The sequence below is a fragment of the Eptesicus fuscus genome, chromosome 9, assembly GCF_027574615.1.
Source record: "Eptesicus fuscus isolate TK198812 chromosome 9, DD_ASM_mEF_20220401, whole genome shotgun sequence".
In the NCBI taxonomy this organism is placed as follows: domain Eukaryota; kingdom Metazoa; phylum Chordata; class Mammalia; order Chiroptera; family Vespertilionidae; genus Eptesicus; species Eptesicus fuscus.
In genome coordinates, this window is record NC_072481.1 from 66,286,131 (window position 1) to 66,306,335 (window position 20,205).

Below are 20,205 nucleotides of genomic sequence, written 5' to 3' on the forward strand. Positions count from 1 at the left end.
CCCAGATACCAGGGCCTCTGCTTGGGTCGCCAGGGGGTGTGGCCGGCCTGCAAACCACCACAGGACCCTCGCCCAGGCCGCCCCACACCCCTAAGGGAACCCCCACCCTGATCCGGGACACCCTTCAGGGCAAACCAGCTGACCCCCACCCATGCACCAGGCCTCTATCCTATCTAATAAAAGAGTAATATGCAGATTGACCATCACTCCAACACACAAGATGGCTGCCCCCATGTGGATACATGATGGCCACCACAAGATGGCCAGCAGGGGAGGGCAGTTGGGAGGGACCAGGCCTGCAAGGGAGGGCAGTTGGAGGCGATCAACCCTGCAGGGGAGGGTAGTTAGGGGTGACCAGGCTGGCAGAGGAGAAAAGTTGGGGGCAAACAGGCTGGCAGGGGAGCAGTTAGGGCATCAATCAGGCTGGCAGGGGCGTGGTTAGGGGGTGATCAGGCTGGCAGGCAGAAGCGGTTAGGGGCAATCAGGAAGGCAGGCAGGCGAGCAGTTGGTAGCCAGCAGTCCTGGATTGTGAGGGATCCCAGATTAGAGAGGGTGCAGGCTGGGCTGAGGGACACCCCCCTTCTGTGTACGAATTTCGTGCACCAGGCCTCTAGTAGTAATATAAATGAGGGTGGTAGATGTGGCTCTGCTTTACTTAAAACATGATGATCTCATTTAGTCCAGAATTGAGTTTATTGGCAATCAAGAAATAGTTTTAAAAGCTACTTTTTAATCTATTTCTGATATTAATAATTTGCTCAATTATTTTATTTTGAAAATAAAGCAGTTTGGGAAGACACAACAGCTTTAAATGACCTGACAGAATCAGTTTTAAAAAGCAACAAAGATATTTAACATAAATTTTGTAATTATTTCTGGGGATATGACCTCATACTCACAAATGTTTAGTATCACTGAAAATAAGTTGTCTTTAAAAGTTCACTTGTGACAGGAAAACCTTATGCCATAAAAAAAAAATGCTGAATTACAATAAGGATATACAAAGAAAAAGAACCGCCCAGCCAGCATGGCTCAGTGGTTGAGCATTGACCTATGAACTAGGAGGTCATGGTTGGATTCCTGGTCATGCCCAGATGCAGGCTTTATCCCTAGTGGAGGGCGAGCAGCCAACCAATGATTCTCTCTCATTGATGTTTCTATCTCTCTTCCTGTCCCCTCCTCTCTGAAATCATTAAATATATATATATATTATTTTTTTTTTTTTTTAAAAGAACCAATCATGATGCAGACATTCTACATCCAGCAAAGCTGGCTTTCAATGAAAAGACCATAAACTGTTAACAACACACAAGAATTCAAGGAATATCATTTCCACGAGTCCTTTGCTTTGAGTTTACTGGAGACTGAGTTTTACACTTCCAATATGACAGGAAAGACATCAATGTAAAAATTAGTGATGAGACAACTTTACACATAGAAGTTAATGAGGGCCTATATAAGAACTATTAACATTGTTAAGAACTCATGTTAGACATAGTATAGGTATTGTTATTCTGAGAATGTTTTCTGTATTATGTGGAATAAAGCTAATGTTTAATTATGAAAAAATTGCACTTGAAGTAATATAATAAAAGGTTATGTTATAGCCAACACAAATATGCATCCAAAAGATAATATTACCGATGTAAAATAGGTATTCGTGGTTTTGGATCAAGTTCTCATATAACACAATTTAGGATGTTAACTCTCAACAAAGAAATAGAAGGTAATTCCCACTGGAAAATTGATAATATAAAATCCACATTCCCAAAATTTATATAGTCAAGGTAACCAGAACATGTGTTGATCTTTTCATGAAAAAAAATGGGAGATGGGGTTCATTTTACATTTATGCTATTCCAGAAATTCCTATAGAAAAATACTTTCATAAATTATGACAAATATTTAAAAAGCAAAAATTATGGAAAATTATTTTGAAATAAAGGAAAGTTAGCAGAGTAACAGTAATTATAAATGCATAATATGGACAGTCAGGTGGTACACATCACACAAAGGACTGATGTATTTTTCACTCTTAAAAAGGAAGCAATATCATGTAGTATGTGTGTATATCTATCTATTTATATATCCATATATATGTATATGATATGGAAACATCACAAAGATATGCTTACTTCAAAAAGATATGAATTTTATACAAAAGTGAGAAAAGTATGAACTACACTTATATGCAATAACATGAATATCAAAATTCTGACTTAAAAAAACTACTCATGAACACATATGTATGCCATTTATATAAACCTTAAAGTGGGCAAAACAAATCTATGGTGTCAGAAATCAGGATGTGGTTAATGACTCCGGGCACAAAGGAGGCTTCCAGGGTGCTAGTGGTATTTGATTTCTTGACCTGGGTGATAGCTCTGTGTATATACTCACTTATTAATTGATCTGTGCACTTAAAACGTGTGCACCAATTTCATAAAAAAGGTAAAAAGCAAGGCACAGTGTTTACATTAGACTCCTTTTCAGGGGGTGGTGGGAGGGCTTATAACTATCCTATATAATAAAAGGGTAATATGCAAATTGTTCCCTCAACCAGGAGTTCGACCAGGGGGTGGGGCCGGCCCACCAACCACCGGGGCCCCTCACCCCTGTCCAGCCAGACTCGGCCCGTGCACGAATCCCAACCCATGCACAAATTCGTGCACCGGGCCTCAAGTATGCATATATTTGCTAAAGCAGAGACTCACTGATGCTTTAGGGAAGAATTAGATGGCTGGAAGCTAGGGAAGAAGGCAGACTACTTTTCACTTTTCTTGCCCTTTTACTATGTGTAATGTGTTACCTATCCAAAATAAAATGAAATCATGTTAGTCAACTTTTAATCAAATTTCCTCAAGAGTAATACAAAGGAGAAACTACAAGAGTCGGGTTGTAGGGGAAGTAAGGGGAAAAACAATAGGAAAAGAATGTAGCAAACAATCACCCCTAATGCTAAAGCAATTTCGACTACCTAAGAAGCCAGATAACCCCAAACTCATTTTATAGCTATAACTTACTGGGTGCCTACTGTGGGTCTAGTGCTATACATACATTATTAATCTTCAAAGCCACCCTGAAGATAGGCATTATCTCCATTTAAAGATTATGCCCAGAGAATGATTTGCCTGAAATCACAGAATAAGTGGTGGAGCTTGAATTTGAACTCAGAACATTTGTGCTCTTCTCTGTGAAAACATCAGGCAGTTTCATAGCCTAGTAACTGTGTATCTTCCTCAAGTTAACAATAGCAAAATGGTAGAAATACTAACATTTACCTTTATTCTCACTGGAAGAAAAACTCAAAAGCTGAACACTTCAATAACACAGAGAGCTGGACAAGTTTAGAAAAAAAATTATTTCGAACATTTTTTTTAACAAGACATACAAAGTAAAGTGTACTTTTTGGGTAAGGAATTTATCAAGTGAATTTACTAGACTGATACTGTAACATTTCATACAAAGTAAAGTGTACTTTTTGGGTAAGGAATTTATCAAGTGAATTTACTAGACTGATACTGTAACATTTCATACAAAGTAAAGTGTACTTTTTGGGTAAGGAATTTATCAAGTGAATTTACTAGACTGATACTGTAACATTTCATACAAAGTAAAGTGTACTTTTTGGGTAAGGAATTTATCAAGTGAATTTACTAGACTGACACTGTAACATTTCATACAAATACATTTTCCTGTTCTTATATGTAAAAGCTGTGCCCAAATATGTCCACATGCACCTTTCAGATCTACTGCCATGAGAGACCATACGCTATGTTTAGGTGTCTTTGGGAAGCTGAAGTCTCCCATTTACTTACAAGTAAGCCTTACCTGACAGAGCCACGCCCAGATAGAATGATTGAACACTCAATCATAGAATTAGAATCAGTAAACAAGAGTGTCACTGACTTTAAGAATTATTGCCAAATAGGCCATTAGCTAAAGCTGTCTCACTGTTCCCCATTTAAAAAAATACAGTAACATAAAAAAGGGCCCGGACTTCTCCAGCTTACTATTTATGATAATGGCTTTCACTGGGATTACCTGTAGTAATTCCACAGATTACTACAGGTTCAAAAATTTATGCCAGAGTTGCCTTCCAGAAAGTATAGAACTTAATTACTTTTAATATATTATGAATTAACTAAAAGCCAACTGTGTGATAACAAGAAATAGATATATGCCTTACTACAGCCTGTTCTAACACTCAACTTGGAAAAGCCAGCATTGGCATGACTCAGTTTACACTCATGCAAAAATACTAGTATCTACCTCACAGTGGTAATGAGAGAGATAATTAAGGTCTGCAAGCCTTTTTCAGGTCACAGGATTAAAGGCTGTCTCTACAGGCACTATATGCACTTCCTGTACATTTGAGTACACTGCATTTTAAAAACACATTAGAGTGACTTCCCAGCACTTGTAAATAATTTTCTGCAGGCAAGATTTTCTTCAGGAAAGTACAGAAGACATCTGTAAAGAAATCTCTTCAGAAGGGAACTTATCGAATCTTCAGAAATGTCTTAACCTCCATTCAGAGGGCCTCTGGGATGTAATCAGTCTCCATTAGGCTCACCAATACTGACGTCCCTAACTTTCCAGCTGTCAGCTGGATGCGGACCTGGAACTAACCCTCTCCAGCTCTTTGGAAGGGAGGACTCACGGCCCCTCGGGCTGCCCGAGCCGTAGGTGGAAAAACAAGCGTAGAAAAAAAGGAGCAAGGGGAAAAAAAAAAAAAAAAAAAAAAAGACGTTTGCAGTATCAGCAAAAGGAGAGAGACTAGGGGCTGCGGACCCAGGAGCCCCCACAGGGTGGAGCCTGGGTGAGACGGCCATCTAAGACCCTGGGGTGGGAACGCCGACGGCTCGGCAGCCCCAGCGACGCCCCTGACAGCCCCGCCGTAGGGAAGAGCCTTTGTCCGGCCGGCCGGCCAGGGCGGCCGCCGCTCCCCGCATCTCCTGGGCGCCCTGCCCGGCGCAGGAGCCCCGCGGCCGCCGGGCACTCCCCGCCCGCCCTCGACTAGCCGGGATCGGGCGCACGTACTAACCGGCTGGTAGACGCCATCTTCACGGCCACAGGGATTCCTTGAAAAACAACAAGCCCGCACAGCCGGAAAGAGAACAGGAAGACACTGTGGCGACGGGACGCGCCGAGCTCGGCTTTTATAGACGAGCCGCCCACGCAGTCGTAACAAGGCGCGGCTACGGGTCGGGAGAGAGGCCAAGAAAAGTGAGATCCGGAATGCCACGTGCTTTGCGTTTTATTATTTCTCCTTTTCCGTGTCCGTAATGTGCTCTGTAGCTAGATGAATCAGCGAAACTGCCCAAGAAAACTTGCAAGTGGACCCCTGCAAACGAGCTACCCCAGAAATACCACAACTGGGCTTGAGTTAAAGCACAAAGGCAACCCGGGCTCGGGGTTGGAGGCAAAGCCCACCTCCCCAAGGGCTGACCACCCCTCCCCCACCCGGAAGTCAGTTACTTGGGTGGGACTACACGTCTAACTTGCCGAAAGGGGTGATTCCATGAAGAATTTGGAATGAAAAGAGAAATTCACTTGGTTCAGTCGGAACAGGTGTCAGTTCAGGCCCAGTCCTCAGCTAGCAAGCTGTCCCTTCTCTACCTTCGGCGCGAGGAGTAACAGGATGTGCCTTGCTTTCCCTTTCAGAATTGCAGGAGATGGAACAAAACCCTGAGCTAGACGAGCACTGCACCCCGGGAGGCCGGGAGACCTGGGCCCTAACCTGATGGGTGTGTTTTTTTTTCTCCGTGTCCTTAAATGTGGCTGATAGCTAAAGTATAGAGAACTTAGCAAAAACGTTTAGATACCCCCCAAAGGCTCCTAGATTTATTAATTAGCCGAGCTGACGTCAGAATAAGGGATAGCAGCTATAGTGAAAATAACGCTACCTCCACTTGGCTGAAAACACACCACCCTTGACTCTGTGGCGATCCAAGGAAACAGGGTGCTCCGGATTTCTCTGCGGATGAGGACTTAGGATATAGTGAATGGCTGCTTTGTTCGTCTGGGCTTGGGACTGAAATGCCACTGAGCCCTTGAATGTCACGGACTGTTTTCTTGAGAGGTGGGAAAGACACGCTTCCTTGGAAGGAAAAAGGGGTGTAAGGGAAAGGAGTTTAGGAACTGAAAAAGGATGGTAATGAGAGGGGTTTTTTTTGTTTTGTTTTGTTTTGTTTTGTTTTCCCCAGTCTTCCAATCTGTAGTTCAAAAGGTTGGCCATATGAATCTGAGAGGAAAGGTGGGGGTGGGCGGGAAGAGATCAACCAAAAACTTGTATGCATGTATGCATAATCCATGGACACAGACAATAGAGTGGTGGAGGCCTGGTGTGTGGGGGGGGGGGGGGGGGGGGAGGCGGTCTATAAGGGGTCACTGGGAGGAAAAAGAGGACATAGGTAATACTTTCAACAATAAAGATTTTTTTAAAAAAAGGTTGCCTGTTCTATTGCGTGAGGGGAGAATGAGGGGTGTTCTTCCATAATATTTGGGAAAGCCTCAAAAATGCTCATTCATTTCACCAGTGCCAAGTACAACCAGGAACCGGCTCCAACCGGTTCCAGGAACCGGCTCCAACAGGGGGTGCTCCAACCCAATCAGGAAAGAAGTTGTTACAGTAGAGCACCTTGGTTTGGGAGAAGAGGGAGAGGAGGAGGAGGACAACTGGGCACCTCTTGAGGATCAAGAATAAGGACCTACCAACTAACAGTAGGCATTCAATAATGTTTGTGGAAGGAAGACACCATCAGAGAAGTTGAAACCCCAGAGGAAGGAAGCTAGGTAACCAGTTAATTAACTCCTGCTCCACCTGAGAGTCACTTATCTGTCATAACCTATTTAGGATATCTTTTATTTATATATATATAAAAGCCTAAGTGACCGGCAGACTGACCGACCGGCCAGTAGCTATGACGCGCAATGATCACCAGGGGACAGACACTCAATGCACAGGCACAGAAACATGGAACAGACTGATGAATCTCAGAGGGAAGGGGGGGGTGGGGAGGTGGAAAGAGATTAACCAAAGATCTTATATGCATGCTAGAGGTCTAGTGTATGGATTTGTGCACCAGTGGGGTCCCTCGGCCTGGCCTGCAGGGATCAGGCCAAAGCCAGCTCTCCAACATCCCCCAAGGGGTCCTGGATTGTGAGAGGGTGCAGGCCAGGTCAAGGGACCCCACCAGTGCACGAATCCGACTTAGGCAGACCATTTCTTTTTCTTTGTTGGTACAGCATTGGCAATTTATAGAGCATTTTCATCAACATTATCCCATTTAATCTTTATATCTGATCCTGAGATTAAAATATGCACACACACACACACACACACACACACACAAACAAACACAACTGGGGTTTTGTCACCTAGGAATCAATGACCCAGATCAGTATTTACCAGAACTTCCAGTTTGTTAGTATCATCATTTTTTATTTAACTTTGTTATGTGGATTAATTAGTTAAAATAATTTATTTAAATTAATTTAAATAAATTAATTTAATCATTTACATTTACAATTATTCTGTATTAGTTTCAGATGTAAATATTTATTTTAAAACTTTATGCAATTGTTGTGAAATCACAACTTGATGGGTCAAAGTTCTGCTAAACTAAAAAATGCTTTACATGGTTTTTTAAAAGTTTGTGATCCACCTAGCCATGTCCTTTTTTATTAAAAAAAAATTGAGGTATAATTATATACCATAGAATTCATCTGTTTAGATGTCGATGATTTTTAGTCACTTTACCAAATTGTGCAACCATCCCCATGATCCAGTGGTAACACATTTCCATCATCCCAATAAGATTGCTCATGCCATGCACGGTGAATGCCCATTCCACTTCCAATCCCAGGAAAACTTAACTACTGCCCGTTTCTATAGGTTTGCCTTTTCTGGACTTTCCACAATAAATGGAATCATCCTATATAATAAAAGCATAATATGCAAATCGACTGAACGGCAGAATGACCAGTAGGTGGGGGCGGGGCCGGTGAGCAGGTGGTGCCAGGCAAGCCAAGGCGAGTGCCAGCGGGCACAGGGAGGGCACGGTAATGGGGTGGGAATGGGGGGGCCAGTGCCATCCCCAGATCGGCCTGCTGGGGCGCCTCCCACAGAGAGAGGCCAGACTGCAGTTTAGGCCCTCTCTCCCTTGCTCCCCCACCCCCCGCCCCCCAGAAATGGGATGAAATGTCTAGAATATTAGACAAGCCTCATACGCCTGGTAGCTAAGGAGCCATATGTATTACTTCTGGGAATGTGAGGGTTTAAATTTTTTTTTAATTTTTAAAATTATGTATGAAATTCAAAGGCACTATACACTAGAGGAGGTAATTTTATAATTCCTCATGGACCTGTCATCCTAATTAAAAAATATAAATTTTGCCATATTTGTTTCATGTGTCCTTTATTTCTCTTTTCTCCTTTTGCTAAAGTATTTTAAAAACAAATCCCATATATCACCTTGACCCATGCATACTTTAGTGTACGTTTCTAAAAAATGTAGACTGTTAAGCCTTTTAAATATAGCATTATAATACATATTGCATTACCAACCATATTTTTACACACTAAGTTTTCAGTTGGTAATTATCCAGTCTCTACTTCTTGGTGTTTGGTTTCATTAGGCAGCAGAGTAAGACCTTATTGAAGGTGGCAAGGAGCCAGAAAAGGGGAAAAGAGACCCCACATGGAGCTGCAAGAAATAGTTGAGTTCTTGAAAGCAGAGCTAAGGTCCATGTGCATTAGGCCATCTGTCAGGCACCTCACATTCATTATCTTATGTAATAATTGAGGATCTTGTCAGGCAAGTATTATTATTCTCCTACAAGCTTAGGGAGGTTGAATAGGTAAATTATCTGTCTCACAATAAGTTAGAGGTGGAGATAGAACTCAAAGCAAGAAATGACTGACTAAACTTTCTACTTTTCTGCTTGCCTACGATGTAACTGTTATTGCAAGACTCTATTTTTAGGTCCAAATTACTGTGCCTTGGGAAATGCAGATTATATTTGTAGAAATGTCCACTATCATTTTGATTCTTTCATAACAGCTATAAAGCTTCATTAAATTCAGGTAGAAGTAGTAAGAAAAATAATTATGATAATAATAGCAAACACTCATATATATAGTGCTTACTATGTGCCAAGTACTATTTTAAGATTTTGTATATAATAACCCATTTACCTTTTCCAACAACTCTATGAGTTGGAACCATTATTGTGCCCATTTTATGGGTGGGAAAATTAAGGTACAGAATGGTTAAGTAACTAGCCGGAAGTCACACAGCTAGTAAGTGACAGACCAGGGATTTGAACCCTGGCAATTTGGCTCCAGAGTTAATGAAGTATGCCTCCTAATAGAAACTCAATATACAGAAATGCAGATTTACAGATTTTAAGATCAGAGAATGGATTAAACAAGCAGTGTGCCTACAGTAGTCGTGTGAGCTTCGTTTTATGGGCAGCTGTGCTCTAAAATATTCTGGCCAGCTGTCTACATAAGGATACGTGTGTTTGTCAGATCATGTGCTACCTAAACTGAAATGTGCCTGGCTTATATAGCACCGCTAAATGTACTTGCATACATGATCCTGAATTTAACTTTTCCATTTGATTGTTTATTTATTTGAAATCTTTGGTTCCCCAGTATTGGTGGCTTGTCCTTCATTTGAGAATATATCCAGTTTTTCACTGAGGAAAGACAGAAATTTCTCTGAAGTGCTAGAATGTAGAATATAGGCTTAAAACATTAGTAATCTACAAATAGAAAATATTATCTGTCAGTTATCTCCTTACAGAATCAGGGAGGAAGATAGATAGAAGTTAATTCATTTTTAATTCAATGTTCAGTGAGCAGTAGTTTTCTTTTAAACTTCTATATCACTCCAATAAAAATAAAACAAAATAATTCCAAAGGGTTTACTTTAATAGCTTGGGACTTTTTAAATTAATATTTTTTCCAAAAAAATATCATTTGGTATTAAATGTGTGAATTCAAACATTAAGCTGCATTATTTAGTGTTGTTTCATTTTATGTATTAAAGCTAGTAATTTCCCCAAAATAACAACTTTCTCATTCTATAATTTTAAAAAATGGGGGAGTTGGTCCTACGGTTGTGGGTTATTTTTAAGCTGATTAACATAAAAAATGGGAGAAATGACATATCCTATCTAATAAGAGAGTAATATGCAAATTAACCATCACTCCACTACACCCACAAGCCACGCCCATCAGCCAATCAGGAGCGAGTATGCAAATTAACCCAACCAAGATGGCTGCAGCCACAGAGAGAGCAGGAGGGAGGCTTGGGTTTCCCTGCCCATACCAGGGCCTCCGCTTGGGTCACCGGGGGGTGTGGCCGGCCTGCAAACCATCACAGGCCCCTCACCCAGGCCGCCCCATGCCCCAAGGGAACCCCCTCCCTGATCTGGGACACCCTTCAGGGCAAACCAGCTGACCCCCACCCATTCACCAAGCCTCTATCCTATCTAATAAAAGAGTAATATGCAGATTGACCATCATTCCAACACACAAGATGGCTGCCCCCATGTGGACACAAGATGGCCACCACAAGATGGCCAGCAGTGGGAGGGCAGTTGGAAGGGACCAGGCCTGCAAGGGAGGGCAGTTGGGGGCGATCAGGCCAGCAGGGGAGGGCAGTTGGGAGGGACCAGGCCTGCAAGGGAGAGCAGTTGGGGGCGATCAAGCCTGCAGGGGAGGGCAGTTAGGGGTGACCAGGCCGACAGAGGAGGGAAGTTGGGGACAAACAGGCTGGCAGGGGAGCAGTTAGACATCAATCAGGCTGGCAGGGCAGTGGTTAAGGGGTGATCAGGCTGGCAGGCAGAAGCGGTTAGGGGCAATCAGGAAGGCAGGCAGGCGAGCAGTTGGGAGCCAGCAGTCCTGGGTTGTGAGAGGGATGTCCGACTGCCTGTTTAGACACGATTCCACCTGGATCGGGTCTAAACGGGCAGTCGTACATCTCGAGGGGTCCCAATTGGAGAGGGTGCAGACTGAGCTGAGGAACACCCCCCCCCCCCGTGCACAAATTTCATGCACCAGGCCTCTAGTAAGACTATAATTTCCTAAAAATGTTTTAAGTATGTTTATTTTAGCATAGATTAGATTTGCTTTTTAAGTCCTATTAATGGTTTTCAAGTGCCTAATGAACTATTTGGGGGGGAAATAAGAACATGAAACATGTTCATATTTTTGTGACCTGTTACTTGACACTTTCTTAAAGACTGAATTTTTTAAACATTACATGTTTATTATTTCCACTAAAATCACATACTAAAAATCTTTTTGTATAAAATAAGTACCTACTTTCAAATAATCTCATATTATTTGAATATAAATTAAAACTCTGAAACTATTCATTAGAAAGTATGACCATATGATGAGGACATGAAATTGCTTCTCTCATAATCATCCATTGCTCACAGTATTATAAACTGATACAAACCTTTTAGAAAACAATCTGGCAATACTCCAAGAATGGTTGAGCTATTAAAGCCTCTTGAGCCAGTAAACCCCTTTTGAGAACTGGAGTAAAGAAATACTCTAGAATATGGGATACCATGTTCATGAAAAATCTACTGTAATATTATTTATAACTAGAGGCCCAGTGCACAAAATCGTGTGTGGTTAGGGTCCCTAGGCCTAGCCTGTGATCAGGGCCATTTTCCACATGCTTGCCAGTCCCTGGCTGCCACTGCTGCAAGCCAGCCACCCGGTTCCCCATGCAGGCCCTCGTCCTGCCCTGCCACCACCGCCAGCCAGCCATTTCCCTCACTGGCCCCCCACCTCATAGCAACTGCCTCCCGCCTCCTGCCTCCCACCTCCTGCCCCTCTCAAGACGCCCCACCTCCATGCACCTCCTGGTGACCAATTGTTTGGTCATTTTGGTCATGATGCTTCTTGGCCTATTATTATTATCTACACTAATAAAAGAGAAACACACAAATTGACCGTCCCTCCACTACGCCTACCAGCCAATCAGGAGTGAGTATGCAAATTAACCAACAAAGATGGTGGTTAATTTGCATACACATACATGGTGCGAAGACTGAAGACAGCTTAGAAGGAAGCCAAGCGCTGTAGAAGGAAGCGAAGTGGCGGAGAAGGGAGGGAGCGAGGCAGCAGAGAAGGGAGCAAAGCCCACCACAGGAAGCCCTATTCTTGCAGGAACAGGCCTGAGGAAGCTCTGTTCTTGCAGGAATCTTCCTGCAATGGGCCTCTAGTGATAACATAAAAATAGAAACAAGAAAATGCTAAACATAGAAAAACTATAACTTTGGTTATAATGTTTTAAGATAGGAAGCAACCTAGACCTTTGAAATAGGAGAATGACATATAAAAAGTCCCTAAAATATTAGTATAGTTTAGTTGTGGAAATTAATCCATGTACCAAGGACCTTTTTCTAAACAATGCTTTACCAGGGCTGATTCTGTTACTTCAGGTGCTTGCAAGTAAATTGCAGTGATTTCACTGAGGACTGAAGCATACTATTTTTCTTTGGACCTTTGTGACTAACGTTTTGCACACAGAAAACACTTAATAAATGTTGGTTTGTATGAGTTTTTGGTGGATTGAATGAAAGACTATATTTTAAAATGTCATTATTCTGACTGTTCCTCACTAATAAAGCCTAATTAATGAGGTTTACCTAGAGAGTTTTCCCATTACAGCTAAGTTTTCCTTCTTTTATTCCCTAAGTACTTTCTCTCTCTACAGAATTGTCAATTATACCTGCTCATTCCACTATTTTTTTTACCTTTCCTACCTTTGCTCTTTCACTTAATAAGATGGAAGGACTCTGCCCCACACTTTTGTGAAGTAAAAACATGTGCCACTCACCATCTGACCACTGATCTTAGCCAAAATGGATAGTTGCTGCACAGTGTCTCATGTTCAGACACCACAATATAATAATGTTATTATTATCTGAGTATTAACAATGTTCTCACTGCTAAACCAAGTCTCTTAGTGTTTTAAATGGCAGTAAGATAAGCAGTTCCCAAATATAATTTAATGCAGGTGGTATTTGGTATACCACCATTTATGTAGAATACTTTTATTGGGACAGGTTTTTTTCAAGTTAAAAGTAGTGTTGGGTTCTGCTCAAGATGGTGGCATAGGTAAATGTGGTACTTGGATCCTTCCATAACCACATCAAAATTACAGAACAATTATCATTCAGAATTGCCTGAAATCTAGCTGAACAGAAGTCCTACAATGAAGGACATACAGAAGAAGCCACATTGAGACCATTAGGAGGGGTGGAGATGTGGAAAGGGCTGGTCCCACACCCTCTTATGATGAGTAATCAAAAGGGATATTTCAGCTGTGGAAGTCACTCCTGAGGAGCAAGGGGTCCCAGACTCACATCAGGCCCCCCAGCCCAGAGTCCAGTGCCAGGGAGAGAAGTGCCCATGACTTCTGTCTGTAAAAACCAGCTCAGATTGTGGCTGAGTGAGATGGAGGGCTGCTGGAGTCCCAAGCATTCCCCTTTAAGGGCCTACACATGGACTTATTTGGACTCACTCTGAGATCCACTGTTGGGGCACTAGGGACACACAACGTGGAACTGAGTTGCCTGGCATCAGGGCTAGAGCTGGAGGGGCAGCTTTCTCCCAGGCAGAAGTGCTGGCAGAGGCCATTGTTCCTTTTCTGGGCCCTCCCCCAACATGGTCAACGGGCAGGCACCATATCTGAGTCTCCATCAACCTGGCTATCACTGTTCACCATGCACTGGTGATTCCCTGAAACCCTGCCTCAACCAACTTGTGGGCCCACCCAAGCTGTTTCCAACAGCTTATCCATACAAATGGCCTGTCTTGGCTCATGCTGGAAAATTTCATAAAATATCTCAAGCAGAATCTGGCCTCTGCATGCCATGTACTTCTCACTGAGGGGCCCCCCACATGATTTGCACTTGGTCTCTCCTGGGCATCTCCAAGCTTGGCACAAGTAGCAGCCTGGCAGATCATTTGTAACTCATGCCAAGTGGTCAAAGGAAGGGTGCAGGTGGCAAGTGACCTTGGCTTGCACCTCCTAGGAGGCCCCAGAGCCAGTACACTGAGTGGATAACTTCAAACCATGCTGTGACACCACCTAACCTCCTCCACTTAAGGGGTAGACTGCACAGCACCAGAGCCCCATTGAAGTAAGTCCTGCTCTGCAGGATGGGCCCTGCACAGCTGATTGTCCAGTGTGGTTACAGCCAGTAATGGCAGCCAAACAGCCTGGGGGTGAGTCCTTCCCTTTGAGGTGCCAACAGCAATCAGGCTCAGCTACAACAGGAGGTACACACAGCCCCCATGGGGGCTCACCTGGAGTGCTCAGCTTTGGTGATAGCGAGGTGGTACTACTGCATCCTACAGGCCACCTACTACATAAGGCCACTCTACCAAGCCCAGGAGATGTAGCAGCTCTACCTAATACATAGAAACAAACACAGGGAGGCAGTCAAAAGGAGAAGACAAAGAAATGTGTCCCAAATGAAAGAACAGAACAAAACTCCTGAGAAAGAACTAAACAAAATGGAGTCAAGCAATCTTCTAGATGAAAAGTTTAAAAACGTGCTTATAAGGATGCTCCATGAACTTAGTGGGAGAATAGAGGAACTTAGAACTTCAGCAGAGATGTAGGAAACATAAAAATGGAGATAGAAAACATAAAAAAGAACCAGTCAGAAATGAAGATTTGGAAGATAAAGAAGCAGGAAATACCCCAGCAGAACAGCAAAAAGAAAAAAGAATTAAAAAAAAAAAAAAGATAGTATAAGGAGCCTCTGGGGCAACTTCAAGCGTACCAACATTCAAATCATGGGGTTGTCAGAAGAAGAGAGAGAGCAAGGAATTGAAAACCTATGTGGAAAAAATAATGACAGAAAATTTCCATAACCTGGTGAAGGAAATAGACATATAAGTCTAGGAAGTACAGTGAGTTCCAAGCAAGATGAACCCAAAGAGCCCATATCAAGACATCATAATTAAAATGCTAAGGGTTAAAGACAAAGAGAAAATCTTAAAAGCAGCAAGAGAAAAGTTAGTTACCTAAGAGGGAGCTTCCATAAGACTGTCAGTTGATTTCTCAATAGAAACTTTGCAGGCCAGAAGGGAGTGGCAAGAAATATTTAAACTGATGAAAAGTAAGGATCTACAACAAAGATTGCTCCACCAGCAAGGCTATCATTTAGAATCAAAGGACAGATAAAGAGCTTCCCAGACAAGAACAAGCTGAAGAAGTTCATCACCACCAAACCAGTGTTACAAGAAATGTTTAAAAGGTCAAGAAGGAGGAGGAGGAGGAGGAGGAGGAGGAGGAGGAGGAGGAGAAGGAGGAAGAGGAAAAGAAGAAGGAGGAGAAGGAGGAAGAGGAGAAAGAGAAGGAGGAGAAAGAGGAGTAGAAGAAGGAGGAGGAGGAGAAGGAGGAGGAGGAGGAGAAGAAGAAGAGGAAGAAGAAGAGGAAGAAGAAGGAGAAGAAGAAGAAGAAGAAGAAGAAGAAAAGGATGAAGAGGAGGAGGGGGAGGATGAGAAGGGAGAATAGGAGGAGGATGAGGAAGAGGAAGAAAGGATAAATAAATATGAATAATAAAATGGCAATAAATATAAATCTAAAGAAATTACTTTAAATGTAAATGGATTAAATGCTCCGAGCAAAAGACATATAGTGGCTGAATGGATACCAAATCAAGACTCTTACATATGCTGTCTGCAAAAGACTCACTTCAGATCAAAAGACATACACAGACTGAAGTAAAGGGATGGAAACAGATATTTCATGAAAATGGAAACAAACAAAAAACTGAGGTAGTAATACTTACACCAGACAAACTAGATCTGAAAAATAAAATAAGCAAACAAGCAGAACAGAAAAAAACTCAGATACAGAGAACATTTTTGACAGTTGCCAGATGGAAAGGATGAGTGAGAAATGTGAAGGAATTAAGAAGTACAAATTGGTAGTTACAGAATAGTCACAGGGATGTAAAATACAGCATAGGGAATATAATCAATAATACATATTGTAATAATTCCATATAATAAAAGGCTAATATACAAATTGACATCATGGGTGGGAATTCATCCAACCAGGAGTTAGATGTGCGCTGACCACCAGGGAGTGGTGCAAAACATGGTGGGCATCAGCAACACGGTGCTGGCAGCGGGCAGCAGTGGAGGTGCTGCTGGCTCCAGTGGGCCCCAACAAGAGCGGGACTGTGGAAGGATGGTGGAGTGGGTGAGTGGGCGGCACCAGGCCAAGGTGGGTGCAATGGCAGGCAGCCTGGGAAAGGGAGGCCCTGGCTGGTAGCGGGCAGCTGGTAGGGACCCTAACCATGCATGAATTTTATGCACTGGGCCTCTAGTTATGTGTAATGTCATATGGGTTTTAGATTAATCATGGGGATCACTTTGTAAGTTATATAAAGCCTAATCACTGGGTTGTACACCTGAAACTAATTTAATATTGTGTGTCAACTGTAATTGAAAAATAAAAAATTATTTAAAGTAAAATAAATAAATAAAAATAGTGTTATAAGTCATCTCAGTAATTTACACAGCAAAGGGAATTATGGTGTTAGAAGATGCACCATTAAGGTTTCAGCTAAAACATGATATACTTTTGATGGATAATTAATAAGAGGGATAAAAGAGTTTATGAAAATAATACTACAGATATGATAACCATTCGTATTGGCAAATGGACAAGTTTATTTATTTATTTATTTTATTTTTAAAATCCTCACCTGGGGATATGCTTAGAGAGTGGAAGGGAGATATTTTTAGAGAGAAACATCAATGTGTGAGAGAAACATAGATTGGTTGCCTTCTGTACATGCCTTGACTGGGGATCGAACAGGCAACCTTTTGGTGCACAGGACAACATTCAACCAATTGAGCCACTCCAGCTGGGCTCCACCAGTTTAATCATGAGATTAAACAAATGAAAGTTTTATATATTATAAGGAAAAAAGAGCTAAATTAAATGTAAAAGAAAGAAGCAGCTGTATAATATGAGGAAGTTAATATTGATTAGAAAATCCAATTATTTCTACAATTTATTTTGTTATATCCCAAGATAGCTGTTTGTCAGCAGGTGAACTTCCTGTTCAATTGGCATGACTGAGTAATTAGATGTATTCTCGGAGCAGCAATAAAATGAAATTCTCATGTCTCAGGAACGTTGTTAAGGTTTTTGTTTTGTTTTACCCATGGGTTTATCCAACTGAGACCAAAGATACTTCTTGTTTTACCTAGAAATAATTTAAAATATTTGGTGGCCTGGTCAGTGTGGCTCAATATTTGAGCGTAGACCTATGAACCAGGTCACAGTTTGATTCCCAGTCACGGCACATGCCTAGTTGCAGGCTTGATCCCCAGTAAGGGGCCTGCAGGAGGGAGCTGATCAATGATTCTCTCTCATCATTGATGTTTCTATCTTTCCCTCTCCCTTCCTCTCTGAAATCAATAAAAAATATATTTTAAAAATTATATTTAAAAAGATGGTGGTTGTGTGGTTATAGAATTGTTTTCATCATAGGAATGATTGGAAAAATTCATGAATTTGGTGAAGATTTGTGACAATTTACCTTTCTCTCATACTAAGTCCTTTAGTCCCTCATCATCTTTTTCCTGGGCTCCTAGAGCCTTCTAATTGGCCTCTCCTGAGAGCCTTCTAATTGCCCTCTCACTCTCTGCCTCCAGGCCTTTTCATCAGGTCAATTTATCTTTGAGAAGAAAAAGTTGTTCTTTGTACCATATGCTCAATATCAGGCAGCAATGCTTTCATCCAAAAATAACAGTGGCTCCAATAAATAGAGGTTTATTTGTCTTATGCATTACAGAGTCTGGGATTAGCTACAATGGCTCCAAATTGCTTCCAGGGCCTCAATCTCTTTCCATCTTTCAGCTCTGCCACCCTTATTATGCAGGCCTTCATTCTCATTCTAGTGGCTCTATGCATGCAAGATGGCTGCCACACCTTCAGACCTCACTTTTACATTACAGGTAGGAAAAAGGTGGGAAGGCAAAGAGGACAAAAAATTTCAGGCCAACTTTACCTTTTTTCTTTTTCCATTTTGGGAAGCTCTTCTCCAGCATTTTTGACTAGTTGGAAGGGAAGCTGAGAAATTGAGTATTTGGGCTTTTTAGCCTCTCTAGTAGTAGTAGTCAAAGGAGAAGGTGGATATTATTAGCTTTTGGATAGCCAAACCGTAGTTTTTGCCTTATTGTCTATCTGCCATGAAAGACCTTCCAAAAATTCTTCATTGTTTGTATAAAGTCCATTTCTCATTATAGTTCAGTATAATATCATAGAACTAGAGGCCTGGTGCGTGAATTCGTGCACAAGTGGGATCCCTCAGCCTGGCTGGTGATCGGGGACAATTAGGGGGGCCAGGGGGAGGGACTGCAGGAGATTGGCCCCAGCAGCAAGCTAAGGAACGGCCGATTCTGTGAGGTGTGGGGTGTGGGTGAACCAGATTCGGGGCTGTCAGGGCCCCAGCAGCAAGGTCTGGGTCAGTGCACTTCATAGCTACTGGCCGGTCATCTGGTTGTTCTGCTTGTTCCAGTTGTTCGGTTGTAATGGTCACTTAGGCTTTTATAAATATAGATGACTTCTTTCATAAATTTGGGAATTTGTAGATAACTTATCTTGATTTTTGCTAGTCCACCTGCACTAGTGAGAGCTCTTTGGAGAAACACAAGCACTAGTATGCTTCTATAGAAAGATATTTATTTTAAGAAATTGGCTCATGCAATTGTGGAGGCTGGCATGTCCAAAATCTGCAGGGTGGGTCTGCAGGCTAGAAATCCAGGAAGAGGAAATGTTGCAGTTCAATTCTGAAGTCAGTCTGCTGGCAGAACTCCCTCTTGCTCAGGGGAGGTCAGTCTTTTGCTCTATCAAGGCCTTCAACTGAGTGGATGAGACCCACCCATCTTATGGATGGCAATTTGCTTTACTCAAAGTCCACCAATTTAAATGTTAATCTCATCCAAAAATAGCCTTACAGAAACATCCAGAATAATGTTTGACTATATATCTGCACACCAAGGCCCAGCTGACACATAAATTAGGAAATATTTAGGATAAATCTAGGAACATGGAGCTCATTAGAGAATTTGGAACAATATTATGTGGAATCCAGATTGTAGAGAGTAGAGGGTAAGCCAGGAGTATCTGTGCATATGTTTATGTGTGTGTGAAAGTGGAATCATCACATGAAGAAAACTCTTTCAATAGTTATTCCACTTTGCATTAAATCTCAAAAATCCAGAACTGAGTCATTAGTCATCTTGTCGCTAATATTGACATATTTAGTGCTCTTAACCAATCTCATGTCTTTAACTGTCATATATATATATATATATATATATATATATATATATATATATAACTGTCATATATATATATATATATATATATATATATATATATATATAACTGTCATATATATATATATATATATATATATATATATATAAACTCCATCCTGACTATCCAGCCAGCTACCCCAAATCTACACTTGAAAGTTGAATGGGCATCTCAAGTTTAACATGTTCAATACTGACCTCCTGATCCTTCCCAAGCTTGCTCCTCCTGGCATCTTTTGGACCTTAGAGATGGCACTCAGTCTTTCTGGTTGCTCAGGCCAAAAACTGGATTCTTTCTTGAGCCCTTTCTCTCATACCCCTTATCTCCTCTGTTAGCAAATTCTGTTGGTTCTGCCTTCAAAATATATCCAGATCTATTTATTACCTTTCCACTGCCACCACTGTGATCTTTTACTTAAATTATTGTAATAGGTCTCCATACCTTGACCTTTGCTGCCCCTAGTTTATTCTCAACAGCCAGAGTGATCCTTAGAAAAGATGGAAGAACCTCAAGGATTTGGGATTTCCTCAACATCACGAAAGAAGGAAAAAAAAGGTTTAAGTCTCTTTTTGAGAAGATCCAGTACTTGGTCTTCAACTTCAACCCAGATGACTGAGATTTAGAAATTGGAAGGCTAAACACTTTGAGCAGCAGCAGCAACAATGATCACCCGGAGATTCAGTCCAAGACATGGATATAGGAGCTGGCTATGAAGTGGCCATATCATCCAGAGCTGATGCTGATGCTATTGTTTTGAATCTTAGGTTCCTTCAGACTCCTCTGTACAACTGACGCCCTTAGGTTTCCC

At 41.8% G+C, this 20,205-nt stretch overlaps 1 protein-coding gene across 1 annotated transcript in view; it reads right to left on the bottom strand.

Moving 5' to 3' along the window:
* GTF2B (general transcription factor IIB) overlaps positions 1–5,146 on the bottom strand; it is a 42,781-nt gene extending 37,635 nt beyond the window's left edge. The window contains exon 1 of the mRNA XM_008157791.3: positions 5,048–5,146. Within this exon, the coding sequence (XP_008156013.1) occupies positions 5,048–5,064 (17 nt within the window). The 5' untranslated portion in view covers positions 5,065–5,146. The remainder of the gene's footprint in view (positions 1–5,047) is intronic.
* Positions 5,147–20,205: the final 15,059 nt, after the last annotated feature.